The following is a 20,442-nucleotide window of genomic DNA, read 5'->3' as shown; positions in this document are numbered from 1 at the left end:
TTCCATTCCTGGTCCTTGTACTCCCCGAGACTTAGGCTAGTGGTGTGGGGCAAGTCGACGAACAAGTTACGCAAATCTGACATCCCCTTCCGGATTGTACTAGGTAAATAAGACATAGTACAGGGAAGGGATATTCACACAGTCTCGATCGATCACTTGGTCTCGTTTCACACAGCACTGCTGTTTGACCCAGGCAAACAAGAAACCACCTTTACATGACAGTAAAGGGCGCGGGGACGTCCCTTCCTCAGCACACCCAAGCACTGCAGAAGCTACCACACTGTATTTTTGTGGAGCCTCTCAGTTGAAGAGACCCGGGATCGAGAGTGCCTGTTGCAAAATTGCCTACCTGAACTATAAGAGATGGAAGACGTCGGGGAGCTCGGGGGTGCCAGTCGCGTGTACGAGGCCCAGTTGGAGCGCACTATTCAAGAGCTTAATCGAAGAAAAGGAGAGCTAGAGGATGCACTGCAGCAGGTAAATTTCATGGCCCTGTCGTCTCAGAATAGCTTTGCTAAATCCATCAATAGCTGAGGGCATCTGCAGCCAGCCCCGGCGCGGCATTTTCGGCAGAAGACTCCTTGGATATCATGACAAAGGCGTACCAGGACGTAACTGAGGCAGAGCCCATCCTGCCACCGCTAGGATCTCCCCTCCCAGCGCTGCTGGCCATGCGGCGGGCCCATCAGACCATCGCAGAAACCAACGAGTACGCCGATTCTCAAGCGGCTTCACTGGAGCAGCTGAAACGAAGGATAGAGGCAGAACAAACCAGCTTGCGTGAGCAACAGGCCCTCCAAACCGCGCTTGAAGGTCGCATCGAGTCGTTGCGCCAAGGCCTGGAGAACAGAGAGGAAAAAACGGAGGAACAAATCGCCAAAGAACGTATCGCCGAATTGAAAAAACAAAAGGATCTCTGGGACAAGCAGACATCGAGTCTCATGAAACAGTTGGACTGGTTCATTGATGAGCATCTCGGCCCCATGTTGGCAGCGGAGGAGCTAGGCGGCCCCGTCGTCGGGGGTTTGATGGACATCGACCCAGATGATCTGAGCGCCGGGTTTAGTGCTCATGGCAAATTGAAAAAGGGCAAAGACCAACCGGACCAAGACAAGCGGCAACGACGGATCGATGATATCTGGGGCCCGCAGGACGAGCAGGGACAGGCGAGGAGAAAGCAAAAGGGGAACGAAGCAGCAGCGGCAAGCGCAGAGATGCGTGATCTCACCGAGCAACTAATGAATAGGCTGATGGAAGCAGACGGCGATACCTCAGCAGCGTACGTGGAGATAGCCAGGGAATCTGCAGCAGCGAGGTTCCTGGTCCGTTCCAAGGTGGCAATGTTCCATCCGAGGGATGCACGAAAGTTGCGACTCGTCGACTTTGGAAAGGATCTGGAGGACTAAGGCCTCAAGAGGAAGGAGATATCGGACGGCCATATAATAGGGATATTCCGTTGTGGCATGTTACGGACAATCAAACGGCACCTGACGATCCCCCTAGCATGGGGAAGTTAACTATGGAGTCTTTGGGGAGAGTGTTCGACAAGTGGATGGCTCTTCGCCGAAATCGTGGGTCTAAGATGGCTACCAAACAAAGTACATTTGCGTGACGGAACGAAGAGGCCGAAGCATATAAAGCAAAGTCTCGGACTTGACGAACTCGAGGAGAGAACAAAGGTCCCCCGCAGTAGTCAGGGGCAGCATTCGCAATTGGCTAATGTGGTGTTGATTCGATCCAGGCCCGCCCCACGAGCGGCTGAGGGCTGCTTGGCGTGACTGGCCGGTTCGCTGGGCCAGGTGGGGTTTTGGATGCCCTGCATCCAATTTACGCGTCGCGTCTGGCGCGTCTTCCCGCACACATTTCTCCCCACCCCCACCTTAGGTCGGTCGTTTCTGCCCAACAGCAACCGGAACTTGGCCTTTTTTGACAGGAGCAACGACTTCAATCCCACAACCATGACCACTAGCACTCCCAACGAGCCCGCCGTCCCAACCTCTCCGCCAGCAAAGCGCCTTAAGACGGACACCTCCGCCCCCACAACCAGCGAAACCATGGCGTCCCCAGCGTTGCTCATCAAGAAGCTTTCCGACAAGGCCCGGCTCCCGACCCGCGGCAGCGCTTTCGCAGCGGGCTACGACCTGTTCGCCGCACGCCCCACCACCATCCCGGCGCGGGGCAAGGCGCTCGTCGACACCGACATTAGCATGTCTCTTCCGGCGGGGACCTGTAAGTAGCATCCAGCATCCAGCATCCAGTCCCAACCCCGAACACCGTCCCCCCTCCCCCGACCGGCCGGTAAGCCAACCACACAGACCACGCACTAACAAGCGACCAACCAAAACACAACAGACGGCCGCATCGCGCCACGCTCAGGCCTCGCCGCCAAGCACTTCATCGACACGGGCGCGGGGGTCATCGACGCCGACTACCGCGGCCCCGTCAAGGTGCTGCTGTTCAACCACGCCGACGCCGACTACGCGGTGCAGGAGGGCGACCGGGTCGCGCAGCTCATCATCGAGCGCATCTACACGCCCGAGGTGCTCGAGGTGCAGGAGCTGGAGGAGAGCGTGCGGGGCGCGGGCGGGTTCGGGAGCACGGGGACGAACTAGGTTGGGCTGTGGGTGTGTGATTGTGTTACGGTTCTGGTATGGCATGGTATGGCATGGCATGGGTCGGATAGGTGGTCGGGATGGGGTTCAGATGGCTTGACTCTCAAGAGAGTACTGGCATTTTGCGGTGTGATGAATAAACACTGACAGATTAAATGAGGGGTCGCAATGATCCAAAGATGGACGACCCCCAGAAACTCCACGGTCTATGGCTCTCTATATAAGGCTTGCCCCCTCATGTACTCCATCTAACACATTCCCCGCAACACCACCACTTTCCCTCACAACCTCGTCGCGCGGAACTCCACCTTGGGAAACCTCAAGCTATCAAGGTGCCTCACCAGCCTCAGCTCAGCAGCCTTGCTCTTCAACAAATGCATCCTCTTCTTCTCCGCTTCCGCCCCCGCCCCTTCACCGTCCACCACCACCCCCCTTTCCACCCCCGCCTCCGCGCGAGCCTTTTCCACCACCTCCTCCATCCGCTCCGCCGTCTTGGCCAACACCTCGTGCATACTAGCAAGCACCTTCTCCGCGGCCCTGGCGAGCGGCAGGTCCAGCGCATCAACCTCATCATCACTCAACCACGACGCTCTGCCCATCAATCCTTGCCCCTGTACCTCCCCATTGTGCACGGCCTCGCGCATGCGCACGACCATCAGCGCGGCAAACATATCCCCCGTACCACTAAAGTAGCAGTCGATGGCGGGGAAGACTATCTTGAAGGCGCGGGCGCGGCGGCCGGTGGTGGTCATGGATGAGCCGACGACCGACAGCGACGAGACGGGGTGGTCCGGGTGCGGCAGCGACACCGACGTGATGACGATGTGCGGGATGCCGTACCGCTCGTGCATCACCTGCAGCGCCCGCCCGATCGACGCCATGTCTGTTATGGGGACGTCCGAGAGGAGTCTGCGTGGCGGTGGTGAGTGGTGGTGTTAGGGGTTGGTGGGTCTTGCTTGGGGGGGGGGGAAGGGGTGGGTGTGGGGGGGGAGACGTACTCGGCTTCGAACTGGTTGGGGAGGACTAGGTCTGCGTGGTGGAGGAGGCTCTTATACACGGGCACCACGATCCGAGCGCCACGTAGAGGTTGCCATTGTCGCCCATGACGGGGTCCAGCACCCAGAAGAAACTCCCCGGCTTAGACTCTGCTTTGCGCTTGAGCTCCTGCGCTATTTGCCCGACTGCTTCGAGCGCCGGGGCGCCGGGTACATAACCGGACAGCATCATGTCGAAGTCGTCGAGGTAGGACTGCTTCAGGCCCTGGTATAGGTCCGTGATTTCTTGCGCCGAAACTCGTGACCCCGTCCATTGTCGGTATCCGGTATGGTTACCTGTGCGCGTTGAGTCAGAATCAAGCGTCGGAGAGAGGCCTGTGACTGTGGGGAAACGTACTGAATTGCACGGTATTCAGCGCTGCTACGTCACAGCCAAGCGACTGCAAACTGAAGACGGCAATCTTATTGCCGACATATCTTGGGGTTTTTGTCAGCATGGTGTGTACGGGGTAATGGGATAGATGGACTGCTCGACCGGACTCACCCAGAGACGACCTTAAAAACCCAATTAGCACGAATAATAGCAGACAAGGTCAACCAGTGCGCCCTACATGACTGGCGACCGCCAATACGCGAGTTTCTGGGACCAGAGACCCTTCACCCATGCTTGTGGTTTGGATGGTTGGTGAGAGGCTATATCGATGTTGGGCGGCCGGTGACGGGAGTACGTTGCGAGAAAAGCCGATTATAGCCACGACGGCACGAAGGACTCGGTTTATAGGATATCTTGAAGAAAAGAGACAGGAACGGACAGCTAAGTTTGAAGAAGGGAAGGGAAAGGAGCCTGGAGTCACTCTTTGCGGAAGTTCCGGGGAGGGTGACAGTTGACGAATGACTCCAAGAAATCCACTTGCGAGTTCGCCCGAACTTTTTCTCCGAGTCCAGGTACTTGGACTTCGTATGACTGGGAAACACCAGTCAGCCAGGATCGTAGGGTCTGTAAGAAGTGACAGGGAGTGATTGAGGGGGATGGGCGCATGGGAGGGTCCAGAAAACCGGGCCGTGGTTGGTTACGCCTGTTGGTTGTTGTCACAAATTTACCCCGCCAACTTTTCGAAGCAAGGCGAGGTCGGCCCCGCGGTCGCACTAAAATTTCATGTCAGCCTTCTGGATAGGAAGCCGGAGCGATGCTTCTTTTTGCACTTGGACACAAGGGGAAGATGTAAGTCGGCTCGACAGCGTAGATTTATATTCTGTAATGGGGTGCAAGTAAATTCATCCCCATCAGCGTCCAGATCGCCTTCATGTTAGGTACCCTGGCCCTCTGGCCACACAACCTCCAGCAATGCGTCTACTTTTGCCAAAACATCCTTCTGGTGCAATTACAGGTAGGTAGGTATCCACGCCGAGTCAAGCTTACGTGACCATCGTCTCAATCCTTAAGTCATCATTAGGGCCGTGTGGCCCTCTCTACTCCTCGTCGCCAATCTATTTAAAAACATGGTTAGCTTCTTATTATTGGATCAAAACGTATTAGAACGTAGAATCACATACCTTCGGCGCAAGGTAGAAACGCAGGTAACTGCTTCCCGCGAGGGTGTATTCAACCAACAAGGGCACCTCGTTGGACAGGCAGATCTTGACCTGGGTGGAGAGCGCCGAGGCCTTGCAGAAGTTGACGAGGTACTTGAGGGAGAAAGTAAGCGAGACGGGCTCGCTGAGCTCGATCTCGATTGACTCGTTCGGCTTCTCCACACTGGAATGTTGCCGCAGGGTGACGGCTCCGTTGCCGATGTCGCCCTGGCACGAGAACTTGACGCCGTCCTTGCTCGCATCGATGGTGACTATACGGGATCTGTCAGAAGCTGCCTCCTCCTTGGAATATCTTGGGCTTGCATACCGGATTCGGACATGGCCATCAGATCTGTGGTGATGCGCTTGAACTCGGAGGCCGGCATCGCAATGGTGGCCGCGTACTCGGTGTCCGGAATGCCCAGATGCTCCTGGTCAATGTCCATGAGCTTGAGGTCGTACTCGGAGATCCTGTCGGTCTCGGAGCTCTCGAACACAAGGTTGAGGACGTCGGGCGCATCCTCCGCCTTGAGGGTGAGGATGTCCTCGTTCTGGGCCGCCCGCAGCACCTTGGTGAGGGAAGTGAGGTTGATCCCTAGCGCAATGTTGCGGTCGCAGCGGAATGGCGAGAATCCCTCGGCCTTGAGCATCATAGACACAAGCGCGACGTGGCTGTTGTCCATGGCCTGCAGAGCGATGCCGCTGTCATTGCAGTCGAAGTTGCAGTCTTGCACCAGGTCCTTGATCGCGTCGACAACCTGCAGATAACGTTTGTTAGAGCGCCCGAAACAGCAAAATTAAGCTTCACCAATGCGAGATAAGCATACCTTCTTCAGGATGCTCGCCTGTTCCAACCGTGCTTCCAACATGGCTGCGTTTGTCAGTTTCCGAATCTTGGCAGCGCAGCCCAACAGGTGAAGGCGGTGACGGAGGAGAAGTTCTCACTGAATGTATGTGGTGGGTATTATGGGAGAATTTGGGGTTGTGGGATTCTCGTTGGAGTTTAAGCGGGTGACGGTTGTCAAGAACGGGCGGTTTGCGGCGGTTTGGGTTTGCGGTCGTTGGGTTTGTGTGAAGTTCCAGGCGGGAGGAAAGATGGAACAGGCACGCGAACGCGCTTTAGCAGTTGAAAAGACGCGCCTGGGCATTAGATTGATTACCCCTCCTGGTTAGCTCCGCCAGCTCCAGCTTGGCACCTGGCATGGGCCGGTTGGTTGCCTGTCGTGCCTGTTGACCCCTGAGCCGGGGATTCAGGGGCAGGCCATTTTCAAACAACACCCGGACATGCTTGATCAAACGTCTCTTCTGGCACAATCACTGTATTGTGACGTATGTCGCTAATTTCTAATTACAAGCCAATGCAGGATTAGCATATTGAAGATGCATGCACGCAGCAGTCCCACCCGATGAACGCCAGTCCCAATGATCCAGTCAAGCAAGCTCCAGAAGCTATGATGCTGGATGCTCAAAGCCAACCCAATTGAAAAACAACCCGCCGTCTATACAAGCAAGCCACCATGAGATAGGCGGACAGGGAAACATGATGCAAAATGACAAAAGAGAGTTAGGGTCCGTGTTGGTTAGGTTACTTGGTTGTCGTCACTGTCATAATGAGATGCGAGAAGGCGCCGGCATGGTCGCCCGCTTTGGCCGCAGGTTGATGACGGTCTCGAGCTCGCGGAGCATTCCGCGGGTCGCGTCGGCCCTTTCCCTGGCAGCTTCTCTTTTCTCTCGCTCTTCCTTCATCTTGGCTATCCGCTCATCCCTGCTCAGGAGACTGCGCGTCCGGGTCGGTAAGGCGACCGCTTCGAACACTTCCACCACGTCCGAATCCCCGTTTGGACTTCCAAAAGTCGAACCCGGCGGTGATTCCCCGGTTAAAGCCTTGAATGCCTCGAGTGTCCCACCCTCCTCGACCGTGGTAAGCCCGCTTAATGAGGTCGCCGGAGAAAGTAGCGTGCTGAGGGAGGACAGTCGTTTCTCGTTGCGGTCAATCCCTGAGGCAAGGGCGGCTTTCCCTTCTTCCCATGCCTGCGTAAGCATTTTGAGGTCTTGCCCGATGGACTCGTACTGAGCCATCAGATTGTTCCCCAACTCCGATACATCTTCTGCCTCGTTCAGCGTCCTCTCCGACTCCTCTCGTAAAAGCGCAAGCTTTGCTTGAAGACCTCGGATGCCCATCGACAACGAATTAAGTTTCATAAATTGAGACCGGCGCTTCTCTCGGTTGGGCGATAATGGCGATTTTGAATCAGAAATAATGGGGAAAGCTAGGCGTTTAGGTCAGCACTGGCAAGCAGGCAAGAGGACAGGGACAAGGAGTGTCGCTTACTTTCTTCTTCACTAAGAATCTGGCGAACCCTCTCAAAGCCTTGAGATGTAGCTTGGTTGAGAGTCTTCAATCCCTCCACGGCCGTTGACCATCGCAAGAAGTCGGTATTATCGCCCGCCGCCTCAAAGGCGAGGAGGGAGCACAACAGAATCTTACGAATAGTGTAAAAACGGGCGGCAGCAATCTTAAGGGACTGCAGAGACTCGGGATCGTCGAATTCCTTCTCCGAAAATCCCCGCATCGCGTCCGATATGTCGAAGTCGCTGATGTCGTAGATATCGTGGTACTTCTCCAGATCTCCCTGCTCAGCGAATTCCTTGACCGCTGTACAAGCCTGCATGTGACTTTCGATCATGTCGGTGAACCGTCCCTTCAACGCCTTGCGCAGCCTGCTGCACCGGCGTATTTGTGACCGGTCCTCCATACGGCTAATTGGAGGTAGGGGTGCGCTTCTGAATATGTGTGAGCTATGTTCTGCAACGGCCATAAACGGGAGAACTTACAACCTGTAGCCTCGAGACACGAGCTCGACCTCCTGGATTAATGATATCGCCGCACTAGAAGCACTGTCAAAGTCCTGAGACCTGGCGACGAAGGTGGTCACCTCGCCCAGCGCTTGGTTTCTCAAATACCGAAGCCACTGTTGTCGGAGATAGGCTTGTGACACAACAGCAACCGCTACTAGAACCAGCGCCGTGAAGCTCACCCGCTTCTTGGTCAAGTGCGCATAGCCCCCGGAATACACCCATCTCGCTACCCAAGCAACAACAAGCGCGGCGGCGGCTGTCGCAAAAAGACCCGTTGATGTTACCACTACCGTTTGGGTGGCCTCTGGCATGTCCTTTGACCGGCTGTGGTGGGCATGGTGCATTGCTATTGAATGCCCGCTCAACAATTGGGACGCGACAATCGTGTACCGGAACTGCTCGATGAACTTGAGGTTGCCGGCGCGATCTATCCTTGAAACTACGGCTTTCTGTGGCGCAAAACAGAAGATGGTCAGTCCCAGACTATAGGGAATGACCCAATACACGAATACTGACCGAGTATGAATGGCGCAACGAGCTCAGTCGGTTCATCGGTGGGATGTTCAGTGGCAGGGGGTCCGGAAGGTTCGTCCGGAAGCGCTTCTTGACCATCGGCCGCCCTACCGGGGCGAACGACGGACTGGACGGCGGCGACTCATCGTGATTATCCGAGACGGACGGCGTGCCCCAGGCCTGCAGTTCTTCGCCCTCGTCTACAAGCAGGAAAGCGGTTAGTGACCAAAATGATGACATTTTCGAAAACAGTTGTGATGCGCGCAAGACACGAAGGAAACGGCAGGCTAACCCTTCAGATAATCGGCAAGCGGCGTGCGGTCTTGTATGACGGTCTCCATGAACAATGAACAGTGCTGCTGCTGATGCTGCTAGGTGGTCACGCGGCTACGGCACCAGTCCCCCATCTGCCCGCCTCGTGCGCACCAGAGACCGTCGTTCCGCGACCGTCCCTGTGACGGCGTTTAACAGGAGTTCGGTACGCGAGACAAGAGACCCCGGTTTGGCGCAGGCGAGACCTCGGGCGGCGGGGACGAGTGGGTGGGAATCGAGACACGGTGTGTATGTGCTAGCGTTGAAGGTGGCCGTTGTAATAGCCGCCGTGCATGTTTCTGTTTCGCGGTCGAGATGTGCGCGGCCGGACGAGGATGGAAATGGGACGATGGAGACTGGGCGTTCTGTGCTAGATTAGATAGTTTTGGTCAATTCGACTCCTGGAAGTAAGGCGAATCCACTGTAAATGACACCGCAACGCTGCGGAAAGGAGGTCGCTTAGCGTTTATTAAATGTTTGAAGCTCTTGGCCCGAGAAATCGAGGATGAACCCTGTCGCGCGACCCTCGTCATTAAAACATTGGGGGTGTCCTGCCCGTTACGGTACAAACAACGTACGAACCTGGAACAAGTTTGACGTTCCAAGGGCTTTTGCTTCTCTCACTCCCACATTGACGCCATGATCGCATTGCCATTTGTGGCACCGAGTGTTAATTTGCAAACACTCGGTTTCAAAGAGGGTCATAATGTCTCTTGTACCACGGGATCTTGAAAAGTACCGGTCACTCTTCAGGTGAATTGTGAACCCCTGAGACAGGTAATTGCGCTCGCATTAATCTGCAAGGATTGCAGCTATTCCAATTTCGGGGTAACTTGGTAACGATATCCCGAACCTTGAGGTGTACGAATACACTGTAATACGGTATCGCTGGTCATGGAGTCCCCCACATGATGTTCCAAGCCATGTGGCTTGTCGATCCCCCAGCAAGTGGAGCCGTTGCATCGGCTCCAGAGCTCGCAGTGGCCGAGCTTTGGAACAACTACAACAACTTTCAGATTGCTAAACGATACCGCGCTACCCCTCGACACAGTTCCCGAACACGAAGATACGCAATTGTACCGTACACAGACGGCATCCCGTCTAGAAACCAAGAAACCCGAAAGTGATACAACTCGGGGCACACCAAGCAACACAACCAACAATCCCGACCTCTCCCCGTCACCGCAACCCACCTTACCACAGCCATGCCTTCCGAACAAGAACTCCAAATCCAAATATCCCCTATCGTGCAAGAGTCTCTTGTGCACAACTCACGGGTTAGTTCCTCCCTCCCGCCCCCAGCCCGGCCGCCTGGTCGGTCGCCCTCTTCCTCCCCAGCCCGCAGGAAAAACAAATCTGCAACCGCGACCACCAAGCCCGACCCATTCCTCCACCGCCTACCCACCCCAAACCAAGTTCTCAACCCCACCCCCCACAAACCACGAACGAACGAACGAACCCCCTCACTAACCACACACCCCTTTATTGCTACCAGACACTCTACAACCTCCAATCCATCACAGCCTCCCTCTTCGGCGTGTCGGCGGGCATCCTGGGGCTGGAGTCGTACGCGGGCTTCGTCTTCTACGTGGCGCTGTCGCTGCTGACGTCGGTGCTGTTCTACGCGCTGCGCGTGGCGCCGACGTCGCTGGCCTCGGGCAAGGCACCCCTCGACACGAGCCGCTACTTCCGCGGCGCCTACGACTTCTGGGCGGGCGGGCTGATGAATGGGTTTGCGGGGTTCGTGCTGACGTGGACGCTGTTTTATGGGTTGGTGACGGCTTGATTTGGATGGGGAGGGGGAGATGGGGAAGGAGTTGTGGGTTGTTGTAAGAGAAGGTTGTTGGAGGGCGTCATGGCGTTGGGTTTCGGGGGGTGTGAATTACGACCACTGATGGCATTGTAATGAAGAGAGGGGACGGGCCGGACATTGTGAATAGAAGTGCAAACTAAAGACCGAACTCTTGCTGCTAATAGAGGGTGTAACATTATTATTCTCTCGGCTAGTTCTTCGCAACATGTCCACCGCTGCCCCTCTTGCCTGGCCTACGATGAGGCAACTACACCGCCAAAAATACCAACAGCCCTGACATTGAAAGGTGGTCAAAAGGAAATTCTCACCAACACACCCTTTTCAACTGAAAAGAGGGAGCCAGCCCTTGGGTTTACTTCGTGTTGGGGACGCACCCCCCATGTTTTTTGCTGCCTTTGGGCGGCTCAAACTGGCGAGCTCTCGGAGAGAGATACCAGGAGTTTTCGCCCCAGGGGTGTTGCCACCCCCATTGACTATGGAACCATTCTGGGGGTGAACGATGATATCGGGCACGTCGGAACTCGTATATCAAGGGTTCGCAAAACAATTGAATTCTATGAGGGGAAAAATAACACTAACAAACACGCAGAAAAGCAACAGCACTCGTTTTACTCCACAATCTCAACAACCTTCCCAACAAACCCCTCCAACCCAGACCTGTCCTGTCTCCCACCCTCCAGCACCAAGATCTGCGAACCCAGCTCAATCCATTCCCTCGTAGACAACAACTCCAACTGCACTTCAACACCCCCATCCACCGCCGCCGCCGCCGCCGCGTCCAGCGCCAGGGCACTCTCAACCTCCATATCCTCCGCAAGCCCAAACAGCCCATCTTCAATCTCGTCCTTCGCCACCTTCCCAGTGCGACCCCCACCACCACCATTCCGCGACTCCACCCTCGACACGCGCACCACCCGCGCAGCAGACCGCACACTCGCCACATAGACATTAACCAATGCGCCCACCGACAGCGCGCCAACCCCGCTATTATCCGCATCAAACAGCGCCGTCAGCCCACTAACAGCTTGCAACGACAACCCGGACGCGACCATATGCTGACTAGGCACGGCCAGGACCATGCCCTTACGCAGCCTAGGCGTTTCGGCGGTGGTGCCACCGGCGTCCTCGTGGCTAGTCGGTGATGTGGTGGTCTGCGCCGACGATGGCAGCGGCGGGTGGTGGTGGTCAAAGACCATGCCGATGGAGCCAACCTGGCCGGCGGCGAGGGTCTGGACGGGCAGGCGCAGGTTGCGGATGCTGACGATGGTGGCGGTGTGCCACTCGCCGCTGGTGGCCGAGGCGGAGACGGCGTTGCGTGAGGCGGTGCGGCTGAGGTCGCCGGAGGAGGGGTGCGACGGGGAGAGGTGGGAAGGGGAGAGGCCGTAGCTGTGCGGGAGGGCGATGCCGCGCCCTTCGGGGGTCGCGCCGTGCGAGTCGTCGTCGTCCGGCGGGAAAGGGCCGACCACGATCTTGTCGCCGATGGAGAGGCTGCCGAAGCGGAGGTATCCGGCCACTACGGTGCCGAGGTCGGTTTGTTGGTTTGCGTCGCTGGTTGCGAGGGCGTAAGACGCGGGGAGGCTGAACTTGTCTTCGATGTGGAATAGGCAAGCTGGCTGCTCGGGGTTCAGGGCGGCACCGATATAATCGAAGGAGGTCGGTGTTTGAGGCCGCGGTAAGCCCTGAAGTAGAGCATGCAGTGCGCCGATTCCCCGCCCATCGACGGCGCTGGTCAGGAGTATGGGGACGATGGAAGACGGGTCGTTTCTCGCCTTCATACTGTCTAGCGCGTCCTTGACGGCGGCTTTGTCGAGCTCGGCCACGCGCGTTGGCTCAGAGTCGCCTGCTGAACCCCCTTTAACCATCTTAGGTACACGACCAACACGCTTCAGACTTGAGAGGATTTTGCTAAGGGTCGTAGATAGGCTTGACTTGTTGGCTAGGTCTAGCTTGGTGATGACCATCACCAGGGGAAGGCCGAGTCGTAAACAAAGATCTAGATGGGCGGACGCGAGGTCAACACCCGCACCGGTAGGTCCTAGTACATCTAGGGAAGTGGATGTGGCCCCAGCGGCTGAAGTAAGTTCAGCGCTGTCGGCCGCGATGCAGAGGAGAGTCCAGTGGGGTGCCCAACCGACGATGCCTCGGAGAATGGTCCGTCGGTAACGCGGGTGGCCTGCGGAATCGAGTAGGTAAAGCAGCCGGCCATCCTTGGTGAAATCGTGGATATCGATCCAGGACTCAACCCCACTGTGAGCGTAGTTGATGATGTCGCCATCGTTGTAGCCCACGAGTTCCTGCGTGACGGAGGACGTTATGCCAGACGCCACCTCATGGAGATGTTTGAGAAGACCAAGCCGACCTTTTCCGCGGCCGTTATCTAAAATTCCGCTCGAGAGAGTCCCCAAAAGAGTAGACTTCCCCGAGGTCGTCGGCCCTGTAAGCGTAACACGCAATTGATCTGTGGTGAGCGGCCCTTGTTTTGGGTCTGGTAAGGCCTCGGCCTGCCGCGCCGCATCCGGCGATCTCGCGGAGGGCGACTGGTCATCTCTGGGCCGCAGATCTGGCGTGACCAGAGCTTCGGCAACCCACAATTTCGCCTGGTGCGGCACGCCCTCGGATTCCGAGCCTGAAGAACCTTCGGTGCCGCTTGGCTCAACCCACTCGCATTCTCCGACGACCAACATCCGGAGCACGTCCACATTGCAACCCAAACTGGCGGCCATGATACGGAGGGTGGTGAGACTCTCGTGCATCTCATTTTCCGTCAACCCCGCGAGGGTTCCATCGTCCGCCACACCGATCTCGTACAGCGCTCCTCTTGATGCCTCCAACCCCGGCAGGACCTTGCCCACCTTGACTGGAGCATCGAGGGCGCTTTCACCGGGCAACTGGGGAATGACAAGGCCCGGAGAAGCAGCACCAGCGTGGTAGGGGCACGATTGCTGCAGCCTCCACAGAAGCTGGGTGGTGAGGTGTTCAAGGCGGTCCTGGCGTGTTTGGTTCGAAGTGACGGAGGGTCCCGGGCTGACCGGGGCCGGCTTCAACGCCCTGGAATCGGGGTTTGGCCGTGACTGAGTGGACCCGCAGATCCGAGTCGCGGTACTAACTCGCTCATACTTTCTCCGTGGTTTCAACAGCAAGTGAAGCTTGTACTCGGTCGGGCCATCCTGCGGCTCGGGCTCGAGCTTCGTAACTCCGTAGTCGGATAGCAGCCCGAAGCCAACAGGTCCCTTCCGCTCCGGCAACGAACCTGGGGTCGGAGAGTTGCCAGCTTCTCCCGACCGCAACCACGGAGAAGCAACCCGGGGCGGGTCGGGGTCGAAGGTAAAGACCGACATCGAATACTCTCTATGATGAGGGTTTGATCAAGAAGTTGTTGGTTCGCTTGACCGGTAATGGTGCTGGGAAAACACGAGCGCTGATGCTGGATGGGTTGGTACGTCAAATCAATGGGATAATATAAGTATAGATATTGCACAGTCGGTCATTCCAAGGGATAATCGACGCTGTATTCGTGGTATCATCTTGGGGAGAGCTTCTGAGAGCGATCAAGCTCAAAAAGAGGTGAAGGGCGAAAACCCAAAGAGAACAAAACGTCCAAATGCTGTAGTTACAAGAACCAGCGCGTTAAATCAGTGGAAAGAAGCCATTCTGAGTGAATGTCTTGTCAAATCTAAGGGAGGCCGCTGGTGAAGGGGAAAAAACACACCGATGACTCCCAAATTGTGCATGAAAAGAAACCATTAAGACAATGCGGGTTATCCTATTAGAAGACTGGCCTGTTCGCCCGAGCGGCCTCTGACGCATTCAGCAGGGGCACCCGATTGGGTGTTTGTTAAACATGAGATGGCCTGGTACCTCTCCCATTTGCTGCCTCCACTACCCGATTGCAAGTCGCAGTTTAACGTCAATCTAGCATCAACCCCACGAAGAAAGAAAATACCGACAATTGACGGCAACATTCCCAGCTTATTTTACAGCAAAGAAGGGAGGCAAGAGCAAAGTCTATTAAGAACATCGCACACCGCATCTCCATTAAGAAAAGGCTGGAGATCATTCAGCCAACGATGCAAGTCGCATATTGAATCCACGCCAAAACAGCCAAGATGGCGGTGTATCCGCCTGGGGATCATTCCCCACCCCCGCCGAAGGACGAATGGCAACTCGAATCCCGAGAATCGGAGGCGTTGAGAGCGCAAGAGAAAGAGGGGGAGAAGCGAAGATGGTCAAGATGGCTAAGATGGCACTGCTGGGGTTTTGCGAAGAAGGCCCCGCAGGAAGCGGACAAGACGAAAAAGGCAAGTTAGCTGTCTGCCACATTGACAATTATTTGGATCCCAGATGCTTCTTGGTACAAGACACCGTCGGGTGAGGAACGCAGTGGCTCATGGGTGGTGCGTCGTCACTGCGCCTGTCTGCGCCCAAGACTGCGGCGAGGAGCTGGGGCCAAGGGTCGTCAGCATTGCGAAGCAGGGGGTGGGCCGCGCTGCCAGGAGCGTTCCATTTTTACCCGATGGGTCAGAATCTGGAACGGACCCAAGACACTGGCCGTCAGGATGCAGCTGTCCGGCATCCACCGCCCAAGTCCCACCTAACCCCACCGGTCTTTCGCATTCAAGATACTTCCTGGCCCCTGAACTTTCAACACTCTTCTTCTTTTCGTCCCGTTCCAAGGGCTGCTTGCACGTTCTGTTTGTTCTCTTGTTCTAACCATTTCTAGTCGTCTCCGAAGAATCGCGGGTTTCGTTCCATCATGGGGAGATTCGGGTCCTTGTTTAAGAAGTCAGAGAAGGAGAAGCCGGAGTCGAACCCTTACGCTCAGCAGCCTGCTGCCCAATCTCCCGCCCAGTCCTCCCCTCCTCCGCAATACGATCAGTACACCCAGTACAACAACTCTCAATACAATGACAACCAGTATGCCACGCAACGCCCTCAAGGCCAACCGTCCGGTTTGCCGACCGGTCCCCGCCCCGGCGGCCTTCCGGGCAGAGTAGCCCCCGGGCCAGGCTTTGGAAACGACAAGCCCCCCCCACCACAATACTCGCCCCAGCCTTCCCAGTATTCTGCCTACAGCCCCTCGCTTGGCTCCGCAGCCGGAACCCCCGTCCTCCCCTCCAACACTTCCAGCCCGTCGATGGGTACCGGATTCCCAAGGGAGAAATATGGTGCTTCGGACGGCGTTGGGAAAAATCGGTTCGAACCTGCGCCATCATCGTATGGCAACTCTGCTGGCCCCTCTTCACAACAGCAGGGAGGTTACGGAAATTTGGGAGGCACAGGGAGCGGGGGCCTGTTCGACAACTACAATGGCCCCTCCAAGCAGACTGCTGGGTCCGTGCCGGGGCAGGCAGGCGCGGCTTACGATCCCTCCATGCAATATGGTGAATCGCAGGCGATGACCGCAGAAGAAAGGGAACAAGCCGAAGTGGACGATCTGAAATCCCAGATCTTGGCAGAGCAGGAGGCGACAAACCAATCTGGGCGACGCGCCTTAGCCATGGCGACCCAGGCCAATGAACAGATGGAGGCCATATCTGGCCACCTTCTTCGGAACACCGAGGCGTTTAACCAGATTGAAAGGAACGCGAACAGGACAAGTAATTTCCCTAGGCTTGAACCGCTGTTGTTGACCGGTGACTGACGCGACGCTGCAGAGGCCCAAGCGGATATTAGCGGTGTAAACATAGACAGCCTGAATGCGGCCAATACGTCAATGTTCAACTTTGTCGCCAACAGCAAAGCGAGAACTGCGATGCGGGAAGATAAAAAGATGAACATTGAACGGCAAAACGAAGCGCAGCTTGAACAGGTGAGGCAAGAGGAGCAAGACCTTGCCCGGAAGTGGCAGGCCAGAGAACAACAGCTCGAGGCTGCTAGGCCCAAGGTGCTTCTTGGTGCTACCAGCAAAACGGAGTCCTCCAAATGGGAGTTCGAAGATGACACTGGCGAGCAGAGGGAAAAGAATGAGGAGCATGATGAAATCGTGGACCAACTCACGGAGGCGAGCAGACAATTGCGAAAGGGGGCAGAGTTCCACAAGTTCATGCTTGAACAACAAAATGCCCAGCTTGACCGCATCACAAACAAGGTAAGCGGCCGCCATTCATTTCACCAGACCTAGGTACAGCATGTTACTGACACAGATTCTAGGTCGAGACTGCTGGCGACGCTGTGACAAAGCAGCGGGTTCGTCTTGACACCAGGTACAAATGATGATGCTTTGAACAGGGGCTTCTTGTGTGATGAAATGGCAGCTTGCCATTGTTGGAATGAGATTTCTCGAGGGTTTTCCGTGGCGTCCATCCGCTCCGTTCACGAGCATTATACTGTAACTAGGGGTTAATATTACAAAGCATTGCGCTGTCGTTCAATCTTTGGTCCTTATGAGAACACTCTCCTCAAGTCGCCAGCATGCAAGTGATGTCAGGCCAAGTTGTATCAAGTTATTCGTCTTTGGCGTGGCTTTGGAAAGTTTCCAGGGGCCCCTCCCACCCAATCCCGCTCCCAAAACAGGCCCCGATGTGCCTTGGCTCCACAATTAAATTCTTTCCCTCTTCGCTCTTCGCATGCGACAACACGGAGGGCCGATATGCCGAAAAAAAGGAAAGGCGACGGCAGTGCCGACGTTGTCAAGATTGGAAATAAAGTAATATCCCTTGACGGATACCTATCTAAGAAACCGAAGATCGAATCCAACTCATTGGCACCAAATCCGGAAACTGACTCCTCAACACCACTGCTGCCACCATCTCTCGCACCAGCTTCGAATGTTGAAGGGGCAAGTTCTCGAGGAACCATCCCTTCCAGGCCACCTGCAGGTGATCCCCAATATTTCGATACACGACAGGCTCTACCGTTATGGTCCCGGCAGGAAGAGATCCGCCGCATTTTGCGGCAAAAGGATGTTCTAGTCCTCGTGGGTGAGACGGGCTCGGGCAAAAGTACTCAAGTACCACAGTTCCTATACCAGGAAAAATGGTGTCAAAGGAGGAAAGTAAAGGTTCAGACTGGCGAAGGAGTGCAGGAGGTCAACGTGGGAGGCATGATTGCGATCACACAGCCGAGGCGAGTTGCCGCGACGACTCTTGCCCACCGTGTCTCCCGAGAAGCAGGCACGCCGCTCAATGCGCAAAATGCGGGCGGGGAAGGCAAGGGGCCCGCCTCGAAAGGCCTTGTGGGCTACTCTGTTCGCTTCGACCACCGCGTTCCGCCTGGGACCAGGATCAAATATCTAACCGAAGGCATGCTGCTCCAGGAGCTGCTTCGCGACCCCCACCTAAGGCAATACAGCGCGATCCTAGTCGATGAAATCCATGAGCGGAGCGTGGATGTCGACCTGCTGTCCGGATTTCTCAAGCAAATCATCTCCGGAGACAAGGCTGGCCGTGGCGGGATCCCGCTCAAAGTTGTCATCATGAGCGCCACGGCCAATGTCGAGAAGATCACCAACTTTTTCTCCGGTACAGAACCCGAAAACTCAAATGCACCTTCCAATCCAGTGGCTGGGCCAAAGAGTTCGGTTGAGTATCTCCAAATCGAAGGACGACAATTTCCAGTTGATATCGTTCATACGCCGAAAGCCGTCCCGGACATTCAGGAAGCGCTGCTGAAGACCATTTTCAAGCTACACACCGAAGAAGCCCTATCAGATAAACATGGCAAAAAAGACATATTGGCATTCCTCACCGGTCAAGAGGAGATCGAGTCCGCCCAGAGACTGATCGAGGAATACGCCTCGACACTGGGGCCGAAACTACCAAAAGTCAAGGTTTTCCCGCTGTTTGGCCAACTCTCGATGGAGGCACAGCACGAGGCTTTCCAGCCGATCAAAGGCGGGCATACAAGGAAAATTGTCCTTGCTACCAACATCGCAGAAACGTCCGTCACCGTGCCTGGCGTACGATACGTAATCGATTGTGGGAAGTCAAAGGTGAAGCAGTTCCGGCCAAGGCTGGGCATGGAGTCGCTGCTCGCGAAGCCCATTTCAAAGTCCTCTGCCATCCAGAGGACTGGTCGAGCAGGGCGTGAAGGCCCTGGCAAATGTTTCAGGCTTTATACCGAAGAGACATACGAAACGCTCTACAAGACTGACCTTCCCGAGATTCTACGGACCGACATCCTCAGCGCTATCCTCACGATGAAAGCGAGAGGCATTGATGATGTTTTGGCCTTCCCTCTGATGGACAGACCTGGGATTGAGTCGGTTGAGAAAGCCCTCTTACATCTGCATATTCTCGGTGCGCTCGCAGACGACGGCTCCATAACGGAAGTAGGGCGCAAGATGGTATCGTTTCCCGTCTCGCCGCCTTACGCCCGGGTTATAATGGCAGCAGCGTCCCCGAAGTACGACTGTTTGCTTGAGGCGATTGATATCATCTCATGTATCACGTCCGGTGAGGACATCTTCCTTCAACTTCGGACGGAGGAGGCAAAGGAAGAAGTTGAGGAGCACCGGAAGGAGCTTTTTCGCCGCGAAGGTGATCTCCTTACCTACCTAACGACGATGCAGCTCTACTCAGCCGAGAACACCGACCGAATCAAATGGTGCAAGGACCGCAAGCTCAACCTCAGAAACATGAAACAGGCCCTGAACATTCGGAAGCAACTTCGCGGCCTGTGTGTACGGCAAGGCATGATGGAGCAGCCGCCTCCGGATCCGCAACCGTTCACTCCACTATCGCCTGAATTGGCGGCGGCAATCCTCAAGTGCTTCCTGACGGGGTTCTCTATCAAGACGGCGATCCTAGCACCGGATAATAGCTACGTCACGGCGCATGGTAAACACGTCGTGGCAATACACCCCTCCAGTGTTATTCATGGACAGAAGAAGGAGGCCATCATGTTCTTGGAGCATGTGTACACGCAGAAGAACTACGCAAAGAAGGTCAGCGTCATCCAGGCCGTGTGGATAGCCGAAGCTCTTGAGGGGTAGATGAACTGGGCAAGGACTTATCCTGGAGTGAATCTTAATAATTCTGTTTCCGTACTTGTCTCCCCCGCCCAAATTCATATTGTAAGGAACACATGGAGACTCAGAAATCCTAAACGCGACTCATTGAACCGAACGGAAAACATGTGAAAGGGGAGCGATATCTGGCCGGGTCCGCACTGTGTGGACCCCGCTTGGTGAACTCCTGAATGGTCGTGCTGTGAGCTCAAGATAACTAACCTCAACATCCAACACAACATCGTCGATGATCGTCTTAGACTTTTCCCCGTCAACACATGTCACTAGCCCAGGAACCAACACCACCGTCTACTTACTAGAAGGAGAAAATAACGCGCACCCTTGGGCAATGACATAAGGAAGCTCGGAAAACCAGCGAAAGAAAAAAGAGCAACAGAAGAAACGGACCAACCCGTTCTCTCACAATGAGACACTCCCTCCGCCTTTTGGCATCAGCAATGCCCTCGGCAAATAACATGTCACCCGGCCCAATGGCTCTCCTACCACCAATATACCTATACCGACGTCTTTTTCGAGCCCACAGGAAACACCTCCCGTCCGAAATGCGGGTGCTGGGAGACGAGTATATCAAGGCCGAGTTTAGGGCCCATCGGGATGTGGAGAACCCGGTCCATTTGGTCAGTTTAGAGCTATTGTATTAGAGATAGCGCAGAAGCTTAACTACCTTGTGCCTGGTCTTAGATTGGATTCCTCACAGAGTGGCAGCTCTACGCACAGAAGATCGAAGGCGACGCCTGGATCGGAGAGAAGCTCGACCAAGGGAAGATTGCGAAGATGAGTGGTATGAAATTTTAGTCT

General features: G+C 55.6%; 8 protein-coding genes across 8 annotated transcripts; 4 read left to right on the top strand and 4 right to left on the bottom strand.

Moving 5' to 3' along the window:
* Nucleotides 1-363: 363 nt before the first annotated feature.
* On the top strand, nucleotides 364-1,406 carry CHGG_00919 (uncharacterized protein; the record flags this gene model as incomplete). The annotated part of the gene is made up of 2 exons (XM_001220139.1): nucleotides 364-477; nucleotides 531-1,406. 2 exons carry the CDS (start codon nucleotides 364-366, stop codon nucleotides 1,404-1,406), a joined length of 990 nt encoding a protein of 329 aa, XP_001220140.1.
* Nucleotides 1,407-1,958: 552 nt separating this feature from the next.
* CHGG_00918 (dUTP pyrophosphatase) lies at nucleotides 1,959-2,612 on the top strand (the record flags this gene model as incomplete). Its single annotated transcript, XM_001220138.1, has 2 exons — nucleotides 1,959-2,229; nucleotides 2,353-2,612. 2 exons carry the CDS (start codon nucleotides 1,959-1,961, stop codon nucleotides 2,610-2,612), a joined length of 531 nt encoding a protein of 176 aa, XP_001220139.1.
* Nucleotides 2,613-2,893: 281 nt separating this feature from the next.
* On the bottom strand, nucleotides 2,894-4,104 carry CHGG_00917 (uncharacterized protein; the record flags this gene model as incomplete). The annotated part of the gene is made up of 3 exons (XM_001220137.1): nucleotides 2,894-3,521; nucleotides 3,611-3,641; nucleotides 4,005-4,104. The coding sequence occupies 3 exons, from the start codon at nucleotides 4,102-4,104 to the stop codon at nucleotides 2,894-2,896; spliced, it is 759 nt and encodes a 252-aa protein (XP_001220138.1).
* A 1,036-nt stretch (nucleotides 4,105-5,140) lies between these two features.
* Nucleotides 5,141-6,048, bottom strand: CHGG_00916 (proliferating cell nuclear antigen; the record flags this gene model as incomplete). Its single annotated transcript, XM_001220136.1, has 3 exons — nucleotides 5,141-5,451; nucleotides 5,508-5,937; nucleotides 6,007-6,048. 3 exons carry the CDS (start codon nucleotides 6,046-6,048, stop codon nucleotides 5,141-5,143), a joined length of 783 nt encoding a protein of 260 aa, XP_001220137.1.
* A 736-nt stretch (nucleotides 6,049-6,784) lies between these two features.
* Nucleotides 6,785-8,791, bottom strand: CHGG_00915 (uncharacterized protein; the record flags this gene model as incomplete). Its single annotated transcript, XM_001220135.1, has 4 exons — nucleotides 6,785-7,449; nucleotides 7,512-7,963; nucleotides 8,015-8,487; nucleotides 8,555-8,791. The coding sequence occupies 4 exons, from the start codon at nucleotides 8,789-8,791 to the stop codon at nucleotides 6,785-6,787; spliced, it is 1,827 nt and encodes a 608-aa protein (XP_001220136.1).
* Nucleotides 8,792-10,068: 1,277 nt separating this feature from the next.
* Nucleotides 10,069-10,649, top strand: CHGG_00914 (uncharacterized protein; the record flags this gene model as incomplete). The annotated part of the gene is made up of 2 exons (XM_001220134.1): nucleotides 10,069-10,177; nucleotides 10,387-10,649. 2 exons carry the CDS (start codon nucleotides 10,069-10,071, stop codon nucleotides 10,647-10,649), a joined length of 372 nt encoding a protein of 123 aa, XP_001220135.1.
* A 635-nt stretch (nucleotides 10,650-11,284) lies between these two features.
* CHGG_00913 (uncharacterized protein) lies at nucleotides 11,285-14,014 on the bottom strand (the record flags this gene model as incomplete). Its single annotated transcript, XM_001220133.1, has 1 exon — nucleotides 11,285-14,014. One exon carries the CDS (start codon nucleotides 14,012-14,014, stop codon nucleotides 11,285-11,287), a length of 2,730 nt encoding a protein of 909 aa, XP_001220134.1.
* Nucleotides 14,015-14,782: 768 nt separating this feature from the next.
* On the top strand, nucleotides 14,783-19,608 carry CHGG_00912 (uncharacterized protein; the record flags this gene model as incomplete). Its single annotated transcript, XM_001220132.1, has 6 exons — nucleotides 14,783-14,978; nucleotides 15,050-15,279; nucleotides 15,397-16,273; nucleotides 16,331-16,764; nucleotides 16,827-16,862; nucleotides 17,353-19,608. The coding sequence occupies 6 exons, from the start codon at nucleotides 14,783-14,785 to the stop codon at nucleotides 19,606-19,608; spliced, it is 4,029 nt and encodes a 1,342-aa protein (XP_001220133.1).
* Between the last annotated feature and the right edge of the window lie 834 nt (nucleotides 19,609-20,442).

This window comes from Chaetomium globosum, genomic scaffold (assembly GCF_000143365.1).
Source record: "Chaetomium globosum CBS 148.51 scaffold_1 genomic scaffold, whole genome shotgun sequence".
Taxonomy (NCBI): Eukaryota; Fungi; Ascomycota; class Sordariomycetes; order Sordariales; family Chaetomiaceae; genus Chaetomium; species Chaetomium globosum.
The sequence above is the reverse complement of the archived record's forward strand: the minus strand, read 5'-3'. Positions and strand labels throughout refer to the sequence as shown.